At 41.0% G+C, this 18,599-nt stretch overlaps 1 protein-coding gene across 3 annotated transcripts in view; it reads right to left on the bottom strand.

Annotated features, from left to right (window-relative positions):
* The window catches only part of stac (SH3 and cysteine rich domain), a 40,069-nt gene that overhangs the window by 9,068 nt on the left and 12,402 nt on the right, over window positions 1-18,599 (bottom strand). For all 3 annotated transcript variants that reach the window (XM_086095569.1, XM_086095570.1, XM_086095568.1), the window contains 6 exons: window positions 16,984-17,320; window positions 9,272-9,405; window positions 5,570-5,651; window positions 5,381-5,487; window positions 2,268-2,349; window positions 1,650-1,720 (listed from right to left, as the gene is read on the bottom strand). In XM_086095569.1, coding sequence (XP_085951695.1) covers window positions 1,650-1,720; window positions 2,268-2,349; window positions 5,381-5,487; window positions 5,570-5,651; window positions 9,272-9,405; window positions 16,984-17,320 — 813 coding nt within the window. The remainder of the gene's footprint in view (window positions 1-1,649; window positions 1,721-2,267; window positions 2,350-5,380; window positions 5,488-5,569; window positions 5,652-9,271; window positions 9,406-16,983; window positions 17,321-18,599) is intronic.

The raw sequence follows: 18,599 nt of genomic DNA, 5'->3' as shown, positions 1-18,599 counted from the left end.
GCTGAGGCGTGCAAGTGGTCGTCACTGAGTCCCGTGATTCGGGCTCCCTTTGCTTTGCTCTCGCTAGCTTTTGCTATCTTCTGATGCTAGCTGCTTTTCTTAGCCACGCCAGCTAGTATTTGCTAGTCACTCCTGTAGCTCCTGCTACTAGCCGCTTGTTAGCCACTCTAGCTAGTTTTGGCTAGTCACTCTTGCTCGCCGTTCCTGCTAGCTGCTTGTTAGCCACTCTAGCTAGTTTTTGCTAGTCACTCTTGCTCGCCGTTCCTGCTACTAGCCTCTTGTTAGCCACTCCAGCTAGTTTTTGCTATTCACTTTTGCTCGCCGCTCCTGCTACTAGCCGCTTGTTAGCCACTCCGGCTAGTTTTTGCTATTCACTTTTGCTCGCCGTTCCTGCTACTAGCCTCTTGTTAGCCACTCCAGCTAGTTTTTGCTAGTCACTCTTGCTCGCCGTTCCTGCTAGCTGCTTGTTAGCCACTCTAGCTAGTTTTTGCTAGTCACTCTTGCTCGCCGTTCCTGCTAGCCTCTTGTTAGCCACTCCAGCTAGTTTTTGCTAGTCACTTTTGCTCGCCGCTCCTGCTAGACTCTTGTTAGCCCCTCCAGCTAGTATTTGCTAGTCACTCTTGCTCGCCGCTCCTCCTAGCTGCTTGTTAGCCACTCCAGCTAGTTTTTGCTAGTCACTCTTGCTCGCCGCTCCTGCTAGCTACTCTTGTTAGCCACTCCAGCTAGTTTTTGCTAGCCACTCTTGCTCGCCGATCCTGCTAGCTCCTGCTTGCTCGCTCTCCGCCACTCGCTGGGCTCACTCACGGCAAATAATAATTGGTAGTAATTGGTGGTAGGCTGCGTAGTAGTTCAAAATCATTGCATTCTATTAGTTCACCACTAGATGGCACTAAATCCCACATGCTGCCCCTTTACATGTTAATGTCAATGTTATCATAATTCTTCTTTGCTTAAGTGAAACCACGGGGCCGAACTTCCATTTTCCGACAGAGCCTCCATCCGTTTGAGCCTTCACTGAATCTAATGGACCTGTCGGAGGACGCGCGCCGCCAGCTGTGCTCGGCCCGCCGAACGCAGCGCGACGCATTCGAGCCTCTTCCCCTTTGTGAAGCGAGCGGAACGTTTGTGTATTTGCCTTGTATGGTTATTTGTTCACTTTTATGTTTGCCCGAGTATCTGTGGTCTATTTTCCGCTGACAACGGAGATAAACATGACAAACTAAAAAAAGTAAGCAAAAAAATGCACTCAAAAAGCTCCTCCGCACATTTCATCAGGCAGAAAAGATAAAAGTGGGGCTTGCTTTTAAAGATGTTCATCATCGCCCTACAGGAGTTGATAAGATATTTTGTGCTGCCTGACTTGAGTTGTCTTTATGCAGAGAATAAAGTATCAGGAGGCCCGCAGACCCAAGCAGTTGAGAGGTCAAGGCTTGGCTCTAACAGCGCAGGCCTGCCGTGCTCGTGTCAGCTCCAATTTGATTTGTTACCGCAGGAAAAAGAGCTTTTCCCTCCATTTTCTGGGAACTGAAGCGATTATGGCGGAGGGCATTCAAGACAGGATGAGCGATGCGATGCTGCATTTTTTTTACACTCATCGGTGTATAAGAACAAAGCCATCGATTTTAACTGTGCGTCCAGACATATCTCACCTCAGAATTGTGGCGTGTTCTTTCTGGCTGATGGTGGTAGTGCTCTGCCCCGTTCTCAAGAACTGCGAATACTGAGTGAAAATAAACACACCTTAAATTGCATAAATGGGTGGGAAAAAAATGAAAAAGCAGATTGCAACAAGTCTATGAGGGGTGTTTATCTCAAATCATCTTTCCTCATCAAAATGAATGAAAATGCCAAGAATCTGTTTCAGTGTCGCATCCTGTAATGTAATAATTTCCTGAAAAATGTTGTAATGCTTGAAAATGTAAGAACATTTGCACTTATCTCGATCACAAATTTAATAAAACCCAATAGTGTAATAATGTCATCAATAATGTAATAATATTTCTGATAATGTACTTTATTACATTATGCCCCATTACTATAACACCGCTAAAACTGTAATGTAACAGTGACCTTAACACATCTTTGATTAACAATAAAACATGAACATAGCATTATTAAATAAAAAAGAATCACCTAGCAATCCCAGAAGTCTTTGCGGCAGACCAGTTCGAATCAAGTGGGCGGAGCTTACTTTGATGGATGGGAGAATCCTGACAAATCTCAACGGCGGGAATTTTTCCCACAGCCACGGCTAGCCGGCTACTCACCATCATCGCTGTGTTTTCTTGACAGCGCTTGTCTGCTGCCGTGAGCCACCGCTTCCTCCGGAACGTTATCCAAGTCACTGGCCTGAAAGACAAATTGGGATGGATTTCTTAATTCAATGATATCAACAATGTTTATTTATCGTGGTTGGCGTTTGCAGGAGGGTAACTGGGCTGCATCATATTGAGAGCTACTTATAGGATGCGGTCAGTGGTGACAAGCAACAAAGTACAACAACAACAACAGAATAGAAAAGTAAAAAAAAAAAAAGTGCAAATACTTTGTTACCCTACTTACAGTGTATAGGAAAAGTGTACACACCCCTGTTCAAATTCCAGGTATTTGTGATATAAAAAATATAACGCAAAAATGATTACAAAGCTTTTTCCCACCATTAAAGTGACCCCAAAAAATAATAATTCTCAAACGTTTCAAGAAGTGAAAATAAATCAGTGAGATCATGGGGTTGCACAAGTGTGCACACCCTTCTTGTAACTGGGAAAGTGGCTGTGTTCAGAATTAGTCACATTCAAACTCATGTTAAATGGGAGTCAGCAGACAACTGTCACCAAATATAATTAAAGTGGCTCTGATGAACCCCAAATATATTTCAGATGTTCTAGTAGGCTTTTCCTTGACATGCTGAACATTTTGTACTAATAGTGACTGCTATTTGAAAGTAGATTTTTCAGGTATCTGAAATTTATTATTTTTTTCTTATTTAAATGATTTGTTTATGTTGTTGGCATGAATAGTTCACAGCAAATGCTTTGTCCATTTATTTTCATGTCATTATACAATCACAAATCCAGACTTTGCGTTCACACCAGGAGCCTCAACATTAAGACCAGTGGCCCACCAGAAGATGATGTTTTAAGTCATACAGAACAGTGATTCATTTACAAAATTGGTGTGTGGCCTACTTGTCAGAGTAATTTCCCCAGTGTCGTCTTTCCTGGTGCTGCTGACGCTGTGTTCCTGTTCCTGCACAGCATCCTCATACCTTAGTTTGTCACTAAAAAGGCTAGTGGGCGTAACTCGCATAATTATGGCAATTTGTTCATTATCCGCTGGGACAGTTATGATTGAGCCTGATGAATTTGGGAAAAAAAAAAAGTGTGACAGGAACAGGAAAATAAATCCATTAGTCTCTCTAAAACAGTTAGCTCAAAAGTAACCCAATTATGTATCAAAAATGGACCGATCCCCTTTATGGGTCAATTTAACAAATTTTTTATACAAAATGACCCAAGTAAAGAATCGGTCCATTTTTTACCCATAGTTGGGTTATTTTTGACCCAACTGTTTTTACAGTGCTTAACTCACTTGATTCAACTTTTGTGCATCTACCAGTGCTAATTTCGGCAACGAAAAATTTTCGTCATATTTTTTTGCAATTATGCACTTTTTTTTTTTTACTTTGGTGAAAACTAAGTTTGAAGATGTAATATTATTGTCAGTTCAACATGTTTTATTGAAACAAAGTTTAATAAAAAAAATAAAAATAAAGTGTTAAATGTGTCTTGAGTGTTAACTACAGATAAAAATAGGTGTGTTATCATTTGTTATCAAGTTGAAATGTATGCTGATTTAGTCGCCTAAAAATTATTCTTTATTTCGTCGTCTAAAATTGGATTAAAACTAAAATACAATCACATGACTAAATTATGACTAAAACATTAGTCAAAAGACTAAAACTAAATAAAAATGTCTTGTCAAAATCAACACTGGCATCTACTAGATCAACATGGTGCCCACAGGCCCCAGTTAGCCCCAAGGACGACAGGAAGTAAACCTGTTCTATAAATAGCTCACCAGTGTGAGCCACATTGCGATTTTCTAGGACTGTTGTAGAAGTTATTTGAAAACGTAAACAATGGCAGAGAGTTATAGTAGAGTAGTATTTAAGATTGCGCGCAATCTCTTACCGCTTGTCTTACCTTATCTGATTGTGTGAACATTCAATACAGCGCTGACTATTTGAGTTTTCCTCGAAAGAAGCCTGTCTAAAAACGCCACTGTTCCATGCACAGATGCAGAGGTGGCCCGAGAGTGTAGCATTTATAATCAGCTCGATTCATCTCCAGCTGTAACGTGAGCGCGCGCACAACAGCTCCCTTCATGACTGCTTGGACCAGAATGCCTTTATTGGTAGTGTTTATGGCTCCGCAGAGGTGGTATCTATTTGCTCCATCAGCTACAACATGTCAGCGGCAGCGGCACCAAATAAACAAAGTGTCTGAGGTGGCCCGACGGTCGGACGCGCGGGGCCCCGACCACATGCTGGTGGGTAAGGAGAAGGATAAATGGGATGTTTAATAACAACTGCTTTATAATTGGTGTGGCGAGTCCACCCGGGGAGGTTTGCTTATAAACGGATTTGTGAGTCTATCGCTCGCTGATTTTTAAGGGAATGAGAAGAGCCACTTCCGTTTGTCGAAAGGCGAGTTGGCTGTGTTCACGCCCACAACGGCAAATTCATATTTCAAAGTACGTCATTTGTGCGACGGCATTTTGAATGCTGTTTCATGTGAATTGAGTTGCAGTTTCCTCCAAACTTCACTAAATTGCACCATCTCAGGCCGGGCCGATTATCGGTGCCGATATTTAGCATTTTGACAATTTTTTACAAATCTGAAGGCCGATAAAGCTGTACAGTATATTTATATAAATGTCACTGAACTTTATAAGAGATGCTGCATTTTGCTTTTGTTAAAAGTAAAGCAAAAATAAGCAAAAGTAAGAAAAATAAAAGTATAAAATGTAATACAAATAAGTGAAAGTTGAGCATTTCAGTTATGTTAAAATTTTGGAAAACAATTTACTATAGAAAAGTATTCACTTTTTGTTAGAATTTTGAAACAAAGCAGTCTATTTGCTGTATTTTAGATTAAAAGAATATGTAAAAAAATTTTTTTAAAGTTGTTTATTGATTTTTTAATTTGACTGCAAAACAATATCGACTACAAATATCGGTTATCGGCCTCCTTGCCTACTAATAATCAGTATCGGCCCTGAAATATCAGTCTATCGCTAGAACTGGTAACAACCCCAAATTAGCTCCTTGACAAAGCAAATGCTAAAGATATTAACAATCAACTCCCAATGGCCTTACCGAGTTTCTTTGTGGCGACTCCGAGCCACTGGCCCGCTTGGCCTTTTGGGCCAACGACGTCCCAAACCGGAGAGCCTCATAGACGGGGTCCACTTTATTGCCACAAGCTGTCGTGGAACACAAGACAGATGTCTGAAAAGCCCAAGTGAACAGATTGAAGAACGTATTGGGAAGATTTAGGCCACTCACCAATGGGCATGACTTCTTTGATGCAGCCGTACTGTTCCTGGATCAGCAACGGCGAGCTGTAGTAGCGCCGAAAACCTTTTGGCTGGAAAGAGACACAATTCTACGGTGTTAAAATGAGATCGGGGAGCAGCCCGGACTGATCGACAGCCAATAGCACGAGCAATATTCCATATTGATATTTTGTCCCCTGCCCAAGTATCAAAAGTTCAACACCAAACTGAACCAAAACAGACAATAACAAACAGTGATGGGAACAGCATCAGACCAAGACCTTGGTGCAAAAATGAAGTCATGGAAATGGTCTCAGTCGCTGAGCAAGCTAATGCAGAAGCGATGGGAATGAGCGCTCGAAATTTCACCTTGGCGGAAATTGACATTAGATGTGAATTAAGAGAAAGTGAACGATTACAGTCTGAAATCATGCATGACCGTCATCAATCATCCGTCCAAATCTACAGATGGCTTTCAGAGGTGATGGAGGAGGGGGGGGGGGGGGGGGGGGAGTAAAGTAGTGTGACCTCAAATGAGGACAACAGGACTGAGAGTGGATCTGTGCCAAGGTCTTCGATCATCTGACCCAAGATCGTTTCGTTTTAGTTCAGAGACAGCAACAGATGATGTCATCATAATCACAAACTGATACTTTGTATTGTCTGTATTTGTTTCTATCTGCTCGAAGTGCTAGGTTTAGTAAGGTTGGGGGATTTCTTTTTCTCAAACTCCATCAAACAACAATATTTTTTTTCTTATAAAACATACACTGAGCTATAATATCTCATAAAATCTCACATTTGTCGGTAGTGATTTCATATTGTATTATCATTAGCCTGTGCAGGTGTTCCTAATGTTGTGTCCGATGATCTTAGTGACGCAACAAATGTCCTCTCGCTCGGGGGGGGGCGTGGTTCTCAGGCCGAAGGGAAACAAGCATGCCCGCACAAGCGTCCCAAGTTTAGAGAGTCGAATTTAGAGCCGAATCCCACTGGGGGAAACTTTGTCCTCTTTAACCTCTCGACCTCATTTTCCACTCCTGAGAGCCGATCACATCATCGCTCCCCTTCCGCTCGTCCCCCGACAGGATGTACTGGATGAGCTCATGCTACAAGTACCAAAACATATATATATATATCTCTCTTGATAAAAATGCATGGTTTTAGGTACGCTCGAATTGTTAATGGAATTGATGATGTACAGGCGCATCTCAATATACAATATTGGAATAATCTAGTTCAGTAGTTCAAAAAATGAAACCTATGCAGAATCACAACATACTCAAAATGTGTGTGTTCATTTTGAGTTAATTTAAAGTTCCTTTAATGGCAGTCATTTTTTTTTTAAATGCGCGATTAATGACCGCCCCTGTACTGAGGGAATTCCAGTCGCAACACATCCACGTCAAAATTTAGCAGTAATACATTTAATAACAATGCATACATTTGTGGAGACTGGGGTCAAGTAGTATTTTACAATTCTAAAAAATGTGCAGAATTTCACAAGTTACTTCATGTTAAAGATTAGACAGCTCTTAATAAGAAAAGAAAAATGCCCTGAGCTGTCACCGTCTTATAAATGCAATTATGCCATCTAGTGGCAGAAATATGACCTCATCACAAATCAATATCACTAATTTTTTTACAGTACAGTACATCTTTTTAACTTTAACTCAATTTTATGGATTTTCAATTACTGGACCAATGACTAAAAGGTACAGTTCCCCCCCCCCCCCCACACACACTTTTATGTTAAAAAGAGTATGAAAATTTTGAAATTTTAGAGATTTTATTGTACATTTAAAATAGATTTTTACTTTCACAATACATTTGAATATTACTTCAAGGGATCATTTGTAGCACAGCAGCATTCTTTTTAATAATGAAATTGGGTAAGAGTTGGTCTTAGTTTCCTATATGCTGTACATAATTAATTTATATATTATACACTATGATTACAATACAATTAATTTTAATTGAGATGCACCTGTTTGCAGACAATGGGCTTCATTAATCATCCATTAATCGATGGATTATGATTTAAATATTATTTTACATGATGATAAATAATATGTTTATTTTTGCGGGTGTATGTGTGGCCCAGTAGTGTAAAATGATGCATAATATTGGGTTGGCTGTTCACAAATAGGTTCGGTAAACAATCTTAAGGTTTTGTCAAGGTCGCCGGAACATTCCAAAGTCTTACATCACATTGCTTGTGTCTTTACTTAAGTTGATGTTAGGGTTTATTTATAAAAGCTATAATCCTGATTTATAAATAGTGACCGCGATGAGGCCACCGACATCTGCGTTACATTCAAACGAGCATAACGAATCCCTGTCGCGTCGTCGCATCGATCCGGCGACATAAATAGGCCGGCGGTGACGTGGACGCGGGGCCGGGGCGGCCGAGGTCAGGGGTTGTTGCGTCTGTGGCGTGCTTGCTGACAATTAGCTAGCAGATTGACTGGCAGTGGGATGATATAACGGTGATGAGGAGCAGGAGGAGGAAGAGGAGGATGACGAGGACGGGGTGGATGGCAGTCGCAGATGTACCCGGCACACTCACACATACAGTGGAGTGTGATTTCTGAATAAGCGCATTCTGCTGGAGAAGAAGTCGATCTTAATATGTCTGCTTTGGCTGCTATTAATCATTTATGTAATGGCTGTTAAAGGGGAAGGCAACACTTTTGTAAATATGGTACACTCTAAAAACAGTGGGGGTTAAAAGTAACCCAATTATGGATCAAAAAATGGATTGACTCAACTTTGAGTCAAGAAATGGGTCTTATAGTGTAAAACAACTCATAAATATTGATCAGATCTTTTACTTGGGTCAAAAAAATGGAGTCATTTTGTATAAAACAACCCAGATAGGATCGGTCCATTTTTGACCCAACTGTTTTAATATTGTGTTAGTGGAATATGAGTTAAGCAGCAAAATCCAGCCGTTTTTATCCATCTCAGGGGGGCGGCCATTTTGCCACTTGCTGTCGACTGAAGATGACATCAATGTTGCTCAGGGCTCATGCAATGACCAATCACAGCTCACCTGTTTTCTGAAGCTGAGATGTGATTGGTTGTGAATGTTAAAGTGGCATTCTGGTTAATATTGCGTTTGTGGAATATGAATTAAGCAGCAAAATCCAGCCGTTTTTATCCATCTCAGGGGGGCGGCCATTTTGCCACTTGCTGTCGACTGAAGATGACATTAATGTTGCTCGGGGCTCAGGTAACAACCAATCACAGTTCAGCTTCAGAAAACAGGTGAGCTCTGATTGGTTGTTGCCTGAGCCCTGAGCAACTGTGATGTCATCTTCAGTCGACAGCAAATGGAAAAATGCCCCCCCCCCCCCAACTCCACCCCCAATATGGTTAAAAACGGCTGGATTTTGCTTCATAACTCATATTCCAAAAATGTAATATTAATCAGAATGGCATGTTTAGACTATTGCGGTCACATATGACATATTATTGTCAAGAAATGTTTAACGTTGACTTCCACTTTAAGAATGATATCAATTGAGTGGAATTGATTATTGATTATTTATCATTAGTATTAGTATTATTAAATAATAAATAATAAGCATCGTTATTGTTCGTAGGTGAGGTCGCATTTGAAGTTAATGTTAACATCTGTAGTAGGAGTGACATCACTAATTAGTTCCCCGTCGCCAGATGTCAGTTAACGCGATGCACACGGTCTCACCAGTTTGCCCATGCAGCGCTGTTGCCCGACGCCGTTCTCGCACTTGTGGTGGAGGCTCATCTTACAGGCTTTGCAGCGCAAGCCGTGCTTGGCCGTGTTGCCCGCGAGGAACACAACGTGCTTGGCCGTGGTACCTGATACACAAACACACACACACACACACACACACACACACACACACACACACACACACACACACACACACACACACAAAGACTTCAAATGGCGAACATTCACGTTAGCGGGGGGCATCCGTTGAAAGATCTCTACTTTGATCATGTGATATTCTGAGAAAAGGTTTTCCAATGAAATGAAAAGGCGTTCACGTCATCTTTGCACATTGGAACCGCACCGTCGGCAGCTTTTCCCAGCCGAAAGAAAACCTGCGAAAAATGACACGTGGAGCGCTGGAAATGTGAAAGATCTCGGGAAATGTGACACATTACATGTTGTGCATTTCTGCTGAGATGAATTGATCAATTAAGTGCCTTCACCTTCTCAACGTGAAAATTGTGTCTGGTTTGAGACTCTGCTTTCCTTAGCTCTATTTTTTGTAATGGCACCCAGCTCTTGTATCGGGTCATATTAGAAGGTGAACCAAACCAAACATATTTTGACATTTGCCACAAATTAAAACCCGGTTTTAATCAAATCTATGACAGGTTAAAATATCCCAAGGATCAAAAAGTACAGCACATTAATCATCCTCGTTAAACAACCTGTTTGGGCTGCTCACCCCGATAGCTTTGCGTTACCATGACGACCACTAAGCAAGGGAGACATATGGCTTAAATTATGGGCCTAATTTAAATGCACACAATTTGAATTTTTACTAAATTTTTGAAAAACAAAACTCAGAGGCCTTTTATTGTGAGCATTTAATATGTGTGGATTATTTTGGCAAAGGAGTGCTCACTGATGCAGATTTAGACAGATATTTAACAATACTTTTTTACACATAGAAAAAAGGGATTAAAAAAATATTTAGTTAGAATATGATCCCTAAACACAATTTATCTTTCAACATTATCTTAAAATAAATAAATGGCTATGGGATTTTATTTTACTTTACTTAGTTTAGTTTAGCTTGATTTAGCTCCTCCCCCAAACATACAAAGATTGACTTTCAGTTGAGCTTCAACATACTTCCTTGACACCAATTACAATTTAACTCTTTGACTGCCAGACGTTTTCAGAAAAGGGATGCCGTCAGTGCCAGCCGATTTAAGCATTTTGACTGATTTTCAAGGTCCACAGAAAATGTTCTGTTTGGACTATGGAAACACACGTACTACCAAATGAAAGATTGGACTTTCATCTTTCATCAGAAAAAAAGAGTTTGTTTCTACCTTATTCCGTTCTTTAGTAATCAACAATAGAAAATGGTTAGTTTGACCCAATTTCGCCTGTGTTGGACCAAAATACGGAGAAATCAAGCTTTTAGTGAAACGATATTATTTCATGCATTCTAGTGAATTTGACACTTCTTTTTGTCCATGAATGATGCCACAAACACCTAAATAGTGCTTTACTTCTATAAAACACTACCACCAAGAATGAAAAAGTGTTTTTTGATAGCAAAATACGTTTATTTACATTCAACAGTGTAACAATTTGACAACAATTTGGCAAACTATTTACAAATGTGTGCAACTGTGGTGCTATTTACAAATATGTGGATGTTTCAACGACAGTTTTTCTTTTTGTAACACTCTCCTGCGTGCAAAGAGACGTAACAGCATTTGCACAACAGATTGCCTCTTCGCGTGTGCCACTTTCTTGCAGGCCGTTTTTTTCCGGGGAATAGCAAGTATATACTGCAGTGTGTCATCAAGTCTAATATCAGGATCATGCTACGGTTACGTTACGGTGGTGTTACGTCTCGCTTCCTCGCGTCCTTCAGTTGCTATACCGAGTGGTAGATGTTCTGATCCATTTTATCCACTCCATTCATGGTGGCATCGTAGTCCAGAAACAGTGTCTTCTCCGTGATCAGACTGTACCCGCTCCTCCGATGAATATGCATTGGACTCGGGGTACTCTTCATTGTCCGATCGAATGTCCGCTTGTGCAGCTCCGCGTTTTCCGGCCTTAGCAGCGCTAGCCGCGCTAGCCGCGCTAGGCCGGTGAGGCTTACTACGTGATCGTAAACACGTCCAGGCTTCCAACTTTGGCGTCAAACTCGGAGTCGTCGTCGTCATCATCATCATCATCAATCTGCATTGGTCGATGCCAACTCTCCATCGCCCGATCGAATGTCCGCTTGTGCAGAAGTACCCGGCCGGCTATTGTGCGCGTTTTCCGGCCTTAGCAGCGCTAGCCGCGCTAAGCCGGTGAGGCTTACTACGTGATAGTAACAGGCCAAAGCTTCCAACTTTGGCGTAGAGCTCGGAGTCATCATCATCGTTGACATCAATGCGCTTTTTAGTATTGATTGATGCTTTCCGTCTTTGAAAAAAATGCTCAAGCTGAGCTGCTTGTAACCGGTTGCTTGGTCAAGCCATTGTGGCTTGGATCAGCCATTGTCTCCTCAACACTCTAGCTCCGCCTCACGTCTTCTACTGACGCCCACGGTGGGCGGCCCATCCAACCTTGTGCAAAGAGAGTCATCGCTGCCCTCTAGGGGCCAAAACGAGTCTTTGACTAATCAGATCTGCCTGATACTTTCAGCACAGCTGCCCAAGGCTTTCCTGCACCCGTTTTTGAAAAAAAAAAAAAAAACATAGGGGACGTCTTTTAACGTCCTCGGCGCCCTTCCCTAGGTTTATGCTAAACGTTTTATAACGTTTATGGCAGTCAAAGAGTCAAACAGGGTTTTTGTCTGCATCTTGTGGCATGTTAAAACGTTTCAGCAAGAGCATAAAAACATGGAGTAGTAAGAACGGTCTACTAGGTCAACTAGTCCCATTGTAACGTCACAAAAGGACTGAAATCTGAACGACTTGCTTCGAGACACAAACAAATGACTTGGTTCTGTAATCTCACAGTCGATGGGGAGGGTGGGCATTTCAAAGACTCGTATATTTTTTTACAAAAGATACATTTTCCATTAAACCAAGATTAGAACCCTACCATGCGCAGCCAATTCTACATAAAGGAGGTCAGTTGGTTTAATAGTTCTGTCTGTGGGTGTGTATTGATTGGTCAGTGTGCTTTGCACTTGCTCTGGCCCCGCCCACGCTCTGCCCGTGTGAAAATGTGGACATGCAAAGGCAAGATCGATAACTGGTGTGTTTTTCAAGCAGCAGTAAGCAATTGTTTTTCTTTCAGACAGTGATGGAAAGTAACAAAGTGCAAACATGTCAGTGCTGTACTAAAGTTGCGGTATATGTGCTTTACTTGAGTAGGCTATAACATATTTGCGGATTTTTCCCCCAGTTTTTTTTTTGGGGGGGGGGTCCTCATTCACATGCTTAACATTTACCAAGAATTTGTTTATCAGCATTTTTTGAAGAATTTGGGGGTTTAACCCCCCCCCCCCCCAATGCATTACAGTGGGAATCAGTTATACATGGATTTTTGCTCTTTTGCTGGTCCTTTCAACTGAAATCATTTTATGATTGTTAACTTTTAATCCCATACATTTGAACAAAGATATGTGTACTTTTTGTATCTAAAAAAAATAAATAATTATTATTATTATATTTATATTTCTTGTATACATTTTTATTTTGTATGTGGGTGTGTATGTGCATGTGCGTGCGTGTGAGTGTGTATGCATTAGTTCACCTAAAACCTATAAAAAAAAATAAAAGAGAGCAATGATGATGACATGTCAAATCGGTAAAATTACCGAATGAACTGAGCTCTCCAGAAAAAGCAAAAAAAGAGAAAAAAAAAAAAGAAGAAAAAAAAAAGATATGTGTACTTTTTTGAACATCGGCCGATGGCAAGTCAACAACGGCTGAGATCTTGGTTTACTGAGGTCTATTTATGGCGAATTTAAGTTTCAAATCTGGAACGAAAAAACAGAGGTATTTATGTATTTTTTCCAGTTGTTATCATTAGGTAATTAAAAATTTTTAGTGAGTCACTTGACAATATTAGCAAAGCTATGGGAACACGTTTTTGCTAGCATAAAAGTCTGAACTAATGCTAGCTAGCACAAAATGGGTATTAGCAGTAAAAATATTGTTACTTTTTTGGTTAAATTAAGTTACAATCTGAACTTTTTTTTTTTTTTTTACTTTAACCAAAGGAGTTTCAATCAGTACGCTACTTGTTTTTTTTTTACACAAGTATCTACACTTCGATTGCGAGTGCCTGCTTTTAGGGGCCCTTTATAGTTTTTTTTTTATATACTGGAGTCTGATTTAATATTGTAGGTAAACCTGCAGTACATCTAATCCCTGAACAGGACAGCAAACACGAGTAGACGACGCGAACTTGAACCTCCGCTTGTGCGGCGGCTACAGTGAGACGGAAAGAAGTGAGAAACATGATCACGGTGAAAAACCTCACCGGGTGACCACAGATCGCCTCGACAACAGTGCGTCAGCGTCACTAAAGCAACCCGCATTGTTTTTTTAAGGTCAGTCTCAATCAGGTCATCTAAACCGAGATAAACTGAGTTTATGACATCATCGATCTTTAAATGCAGAGGCATGAGGTATTTTTAGTCAAAAGTCTAAACACTCGTTTTTTTAAATACTTTTACTCCCAATACTTAAGTACATATATCAGAAAGCTACTTTTCATGCAAACATTGTGAAGTTACTTTTTGATGAATTGTTCACTATTTGGCGACCTGATGCTTACTGGTGGTGATAAGTTGACTTCACTGGTACCTGAAGGCACCACTGTACTCCAGTATTGCTTTCGGGTACTTTATACAAGACAGTTAGTTACAGTACGCGCATGTCCTTGTCACGCTGCTGTCAATCAGCTCGTTTGGTCTGACTCACTCCAACGTGGAGAGCAGAACAAGACGCCTCCATGCTAGCAGTTTAGCGGATCACAAACTGACAGTTGGGCAGTGGCGGATGGGCTGGGGGGATCGTGGTGTGTGTGTTTGTGCGCATACAGCAGCATATTTTGAAGTAACGCTGCTACTTTTGGTTCAGATACTCGCAGCCTGTTGGCCAGACATTAGTCATGTGACCTATCGTAGATCAAGAGGTGTTGGAATGAAGCAGCCGTTTTAATTTGCAGGATCGGCTTCCATTTCAACTGAAATGCGCTCATTAACACAAGTCAAACAACTTATACACACAGGTGAAATGCTCTCACACGCGCAACTGAAATCCTGTCATATACTCATATAAAATACTGAAAGATGAGAGAATCAGAGCATGTCAACACAGTCTATGAAAGTGTTTCTGTAGTGCATTTCAACAGTGTGCATGAGAGTGTTTCAGAGGTGTATGAAAGTAAGTTTGTATTCATGAGAGAGTTTCAGTAGTGTGTATGAGAGCCTCTCAGTAGTGTAAAAAAAGATTTCAGTGGTGTGTAAGAAGCGTTTCAGTTGTTTATAAGAGTACATTTCACTCGTGCGTGAGAGTGTTTTAGTAGTGCATATGAGCAAAAACATGTCAGTAGAATGTAAGAGAGCCTTTATATAATATAGTGAAAAATGAAAAATTAGAGCATGTCAACAGTCTATGAAAGTGTTTCTGTAGCGCATATTAATAGTGTGTATGAGAGTGTTTCAGTGGTGTGTATGAAAGTCTGCAAGTAGTATGTGTGAGAGTGTTTCAGTAGTGTGTATGAGAGCCTTTCATTAGTTTAAAAAATATTTCAGTAGTGTGTATGAAGTGTTTCAGTTGTGTATATGAGGGAATTTCACTAGTGTGTGAGAGCGTTTTAGCAGTGTGAGTGAGCAAAATTATCTCATTCGTAAGTGAGAGAGCATTTCACTGGTGTGTCAAGCTGTTTCAGTAAAGTGTGTAAGCAAAAAAAAATTGTAGTGTGTGTGAGAGGGTTTTGGTATGTCCCTCTCACATATTTCTCTCCACAATCATACTTTTACATTGCTGCACCGAAAATAGCATTGATCCATTAATCCAGAAGTCTTACATTACGCCTTCATACTTCCTGTTAGAATCTACCTCCTCTTCATTTTACTCTCTCACCTATGCAGCTGTGGTGCTGCAGACTAATTAGTTGCCCTAACGGCATTTTTGTTTTGTTTTTGCTATGGAAAAATAAGCCCCACCCCTCACCCTAATGGCTAATTCACTGCATTTATTACACCACTTCACTGCTTTAAAAATGTTCAACACTATTATTCCAATGCCCCCCACCCCAACCCCAACCCCCACCACCACCACCACGTAAATTAAATTTCACACACAGTCAGACACGCAAACACGTCCTTCGCCCACGTAGGTGTTTATTGAATTAGCAACTTGCTGCAATCCATAACACAGCGTCAGTTGGCGCGCAGGTATTTTTATTAAATGCCACCCAATGTAATTCACTTTTACTCAGCGCCACATCAAATTCTCTTTCTGCCACAAGCTTTAAACGGCGTAACGGAGAATTATGTTCAAAAACTTGACTAATGTTTTTAAATGGCTTTTTAAAGCAGGACGTTAAGAAAAAAAGGTGTCTGTGCTGTACCGTAATTCTTGCATATTTACTACGGCTGGCACATCAAATTGGCGCAGACATTTTTTATAATGACAAGGAGCAGGTGGGTGTTTAATGATGCCCGTCTGCATCTTTGAACGTAACGCTGACTGATTTAATAAGGATTCATGTACTGCTCACAATGATGAGACTTTCCCAAAGTAGGGAAACTAAACGCCTTCATTTTGTCTGTAAGTAAATTTGAATAATTCTTCCCAAAAAAATGCTGAATTTGTTGATAAACATTACATTTAACATGTAATGGCTTATTTCGCGGTGACGATCATTATGACATCAGATCGATCAGGCAAATTAAGATATTAAAGCTGATCACTGATTTTGCATAAAATGGTAAATATCCCCTACATAGATGATTGTAATGGACATGACATATTCGCGTGTCTATAAGCAATGAAACGCATAATTTGAATGATGTCAACACTTCTGGTTCATGATTGGATCCTAGCTAACCAATCACAATCGCAAGTTGATTTGCATGATGTTCATGTTAAAAATGTTGAATATAAGCTTGGTAAGTTTACAACACGTTACAGCCATATTATCCTGACGTCCACTATATAAATAAAAACATGATAACCCCCCCCCCCCCTCAAATGTCCATGTTGATCTTATGTGAGAAAAGAGTCGAAATCAGCAAAAATTGTAAAAAATTAATTGGGCCAGCAGAAAAATGCGGGTCTGAAGGGGATATTGTCCGTCAAATTTTTCAAGTATTTTGTCCCCATAGGACAAAATGGAAATTCAGTTAAAATAGCAGTATCAATACCCCTGCAACCCATTCACACCTGAAATCTTGTAAGGCACAGACACGATATTCAGGAGGGAAAATGGCTAATTTGGCCCAATTTGGAGATTTTCACTTAGGGGTGTACTCGCTTTTGTTGCTATCAATTTAGTCTGTAATGGCGGTGTGTTATTTTGAGGGGAGTGATTAATTTACGCTGCTGTACAAACTGCACACAGACTACTTCACTTTGTAGAATTTCTTCATTGTTGTCCCATGAAAAGATGTACTAAAATGCGACGCGTGTAATCACATTTGTGAAAGACGATTATTTTATTTTAGACGCATCAGGCGACTATCATACACTGTTTTAACGTCACACGTGTTAACCCCATACCTACGATCATGTGGTTGCAAACGTCGCAGAAGGTGGGCTTCTTGAAGATGTGCTCCATGAAGCAGTGTCCGGCCGAGTCCACCTGCAGAGGGTTGCGCGCCTGGGAGCGCGACGTTGGAGGAGGAGCGCAGGGGATGGCGGGGGGCACGGGCGGGATATGCGGGCCGGTGGTGATGTGCGGCGGCGCCATGCCGATGTTGTACAGGTGGCCCGTGCTGCCGCTCACGTCCGAGAGCAGCTCCGTCTTGTTGTCACCGCTACTCCGGAAGAAGTTGTCGGCGCTTTTGCTACGGATGCTCTTGGTTTTGAAGGACAATGAGCGCTTGAGCTTCTGAAGCTGGAAGGAAGAGAATGGAATTCAACCAATAAATCCCCGAAAATAGAAAAACTGAAATGGTGTCAACCACCCAAAATGGTTAATATTGCGTTAGTGGAATATGAGTTAAAGTAGCACTAAGGAACATTATTATTATTATTTTTTTTTGTTTTTTTTGTTTTTTTTAAAGGAACATTATTAGAAATATTTTCATAACTGGTCTGATGAAACATTGACTGAAAACTAGTTGCCATGGCCAGAGGGGGTCTGTCTCATTTTTACTGGCACAAAGCAACTTTGAGGAGGATGGTAGGAACACTGACACACAAAAAACTACAAATGTGCTGCCTGCTTTATGGCATACGTCACTTCCCCCTTTACCCATTTGTTACAAAGACGGAAGTCAATTTGAATGTCGACGCACGATTACTGCTTTCCTGGCAGAAGCTGCAAAACAACTGAAAAGTTTTGTCTGAGGAGAAAAAAGAAAAGAAAAAGGAAAGCTACCCGGATAAAAAGGGCGGTCATAGACAGACATTGGCCCGGATTTCACTCGCTGGCGCGACCTAAAAAACGACGCAATGTGCTTGTCCCCATGGGAAATATGGTCTTCCTTCAATACCGCCATAGTCAACGTAAACTGAAAGTTCCTTAGTGTTGCTTTAAGTAGCAAAATCCAGCCGTTTTTTTCCATCTCGAGGGGCGGCCATTCTGCCACTTGCTGTCGACTGAAGATGACATCAATGTTGTTCAGGTCGAGTGGCAAAATGGCCACCCCCTGAGATGAATTAAAACGGCTGGATTTTGCTTCATAACTCATATTCCAAAAATGTTATACAAATCAGAATAGTGAGATCACATATAACACATTTATTGTCAAGAAATGTTTACGGTTGACTTCCACTTTAACACTATGCGCTCTGTTTTTGTGTAGCGCATCTGGCCACAAACATGTTGTTAAAAAACCTGAGAAGTGTTTCAAATTGTTATACAATTGCACAGTATGTCTCCTTAAATGTCCAGTTGTCGCAACATTCTCACCCATACCAAGCTAACAAGATGAAAAAAAAATTGCGTATCGCTAATGTTCCTGCTGCCTGTTGACATCGAAGCGCTTCCTGGTGGCCATTTGCTCTCTCCGTCAAAAGCATCCAGAAGCTTCCCCACCAGGACGCTAATGTGATTTCCAGGTGGTGCAGTTGCGGCATCGCATCCGTACTATCCGCCACACGGTTGAGCCGCCTGCTACCGGCCATGCCGTTTATTAATCTCATTACCTTCTACGCTGACAAGCCCTCAT

The sequence above is a fragment of the Leptonotus elevatus genome, chromosome 14 (assembly GCF_054856555.1).
Source record: "Leptonotus elevatus isolate MCC_2025b chromosome 14, RoL_Lele_1.0, whole genome shotgun sequence".
NCBI lineage: Eukaryota > Metazoa > Chordata > Actinopteri > Syngnathiformes > Syngnathidae > Leptonotus > Leptonotus elevatus.
This window is presented reverse-complemented; position numbering and strand designations above follow the sequence as displayed.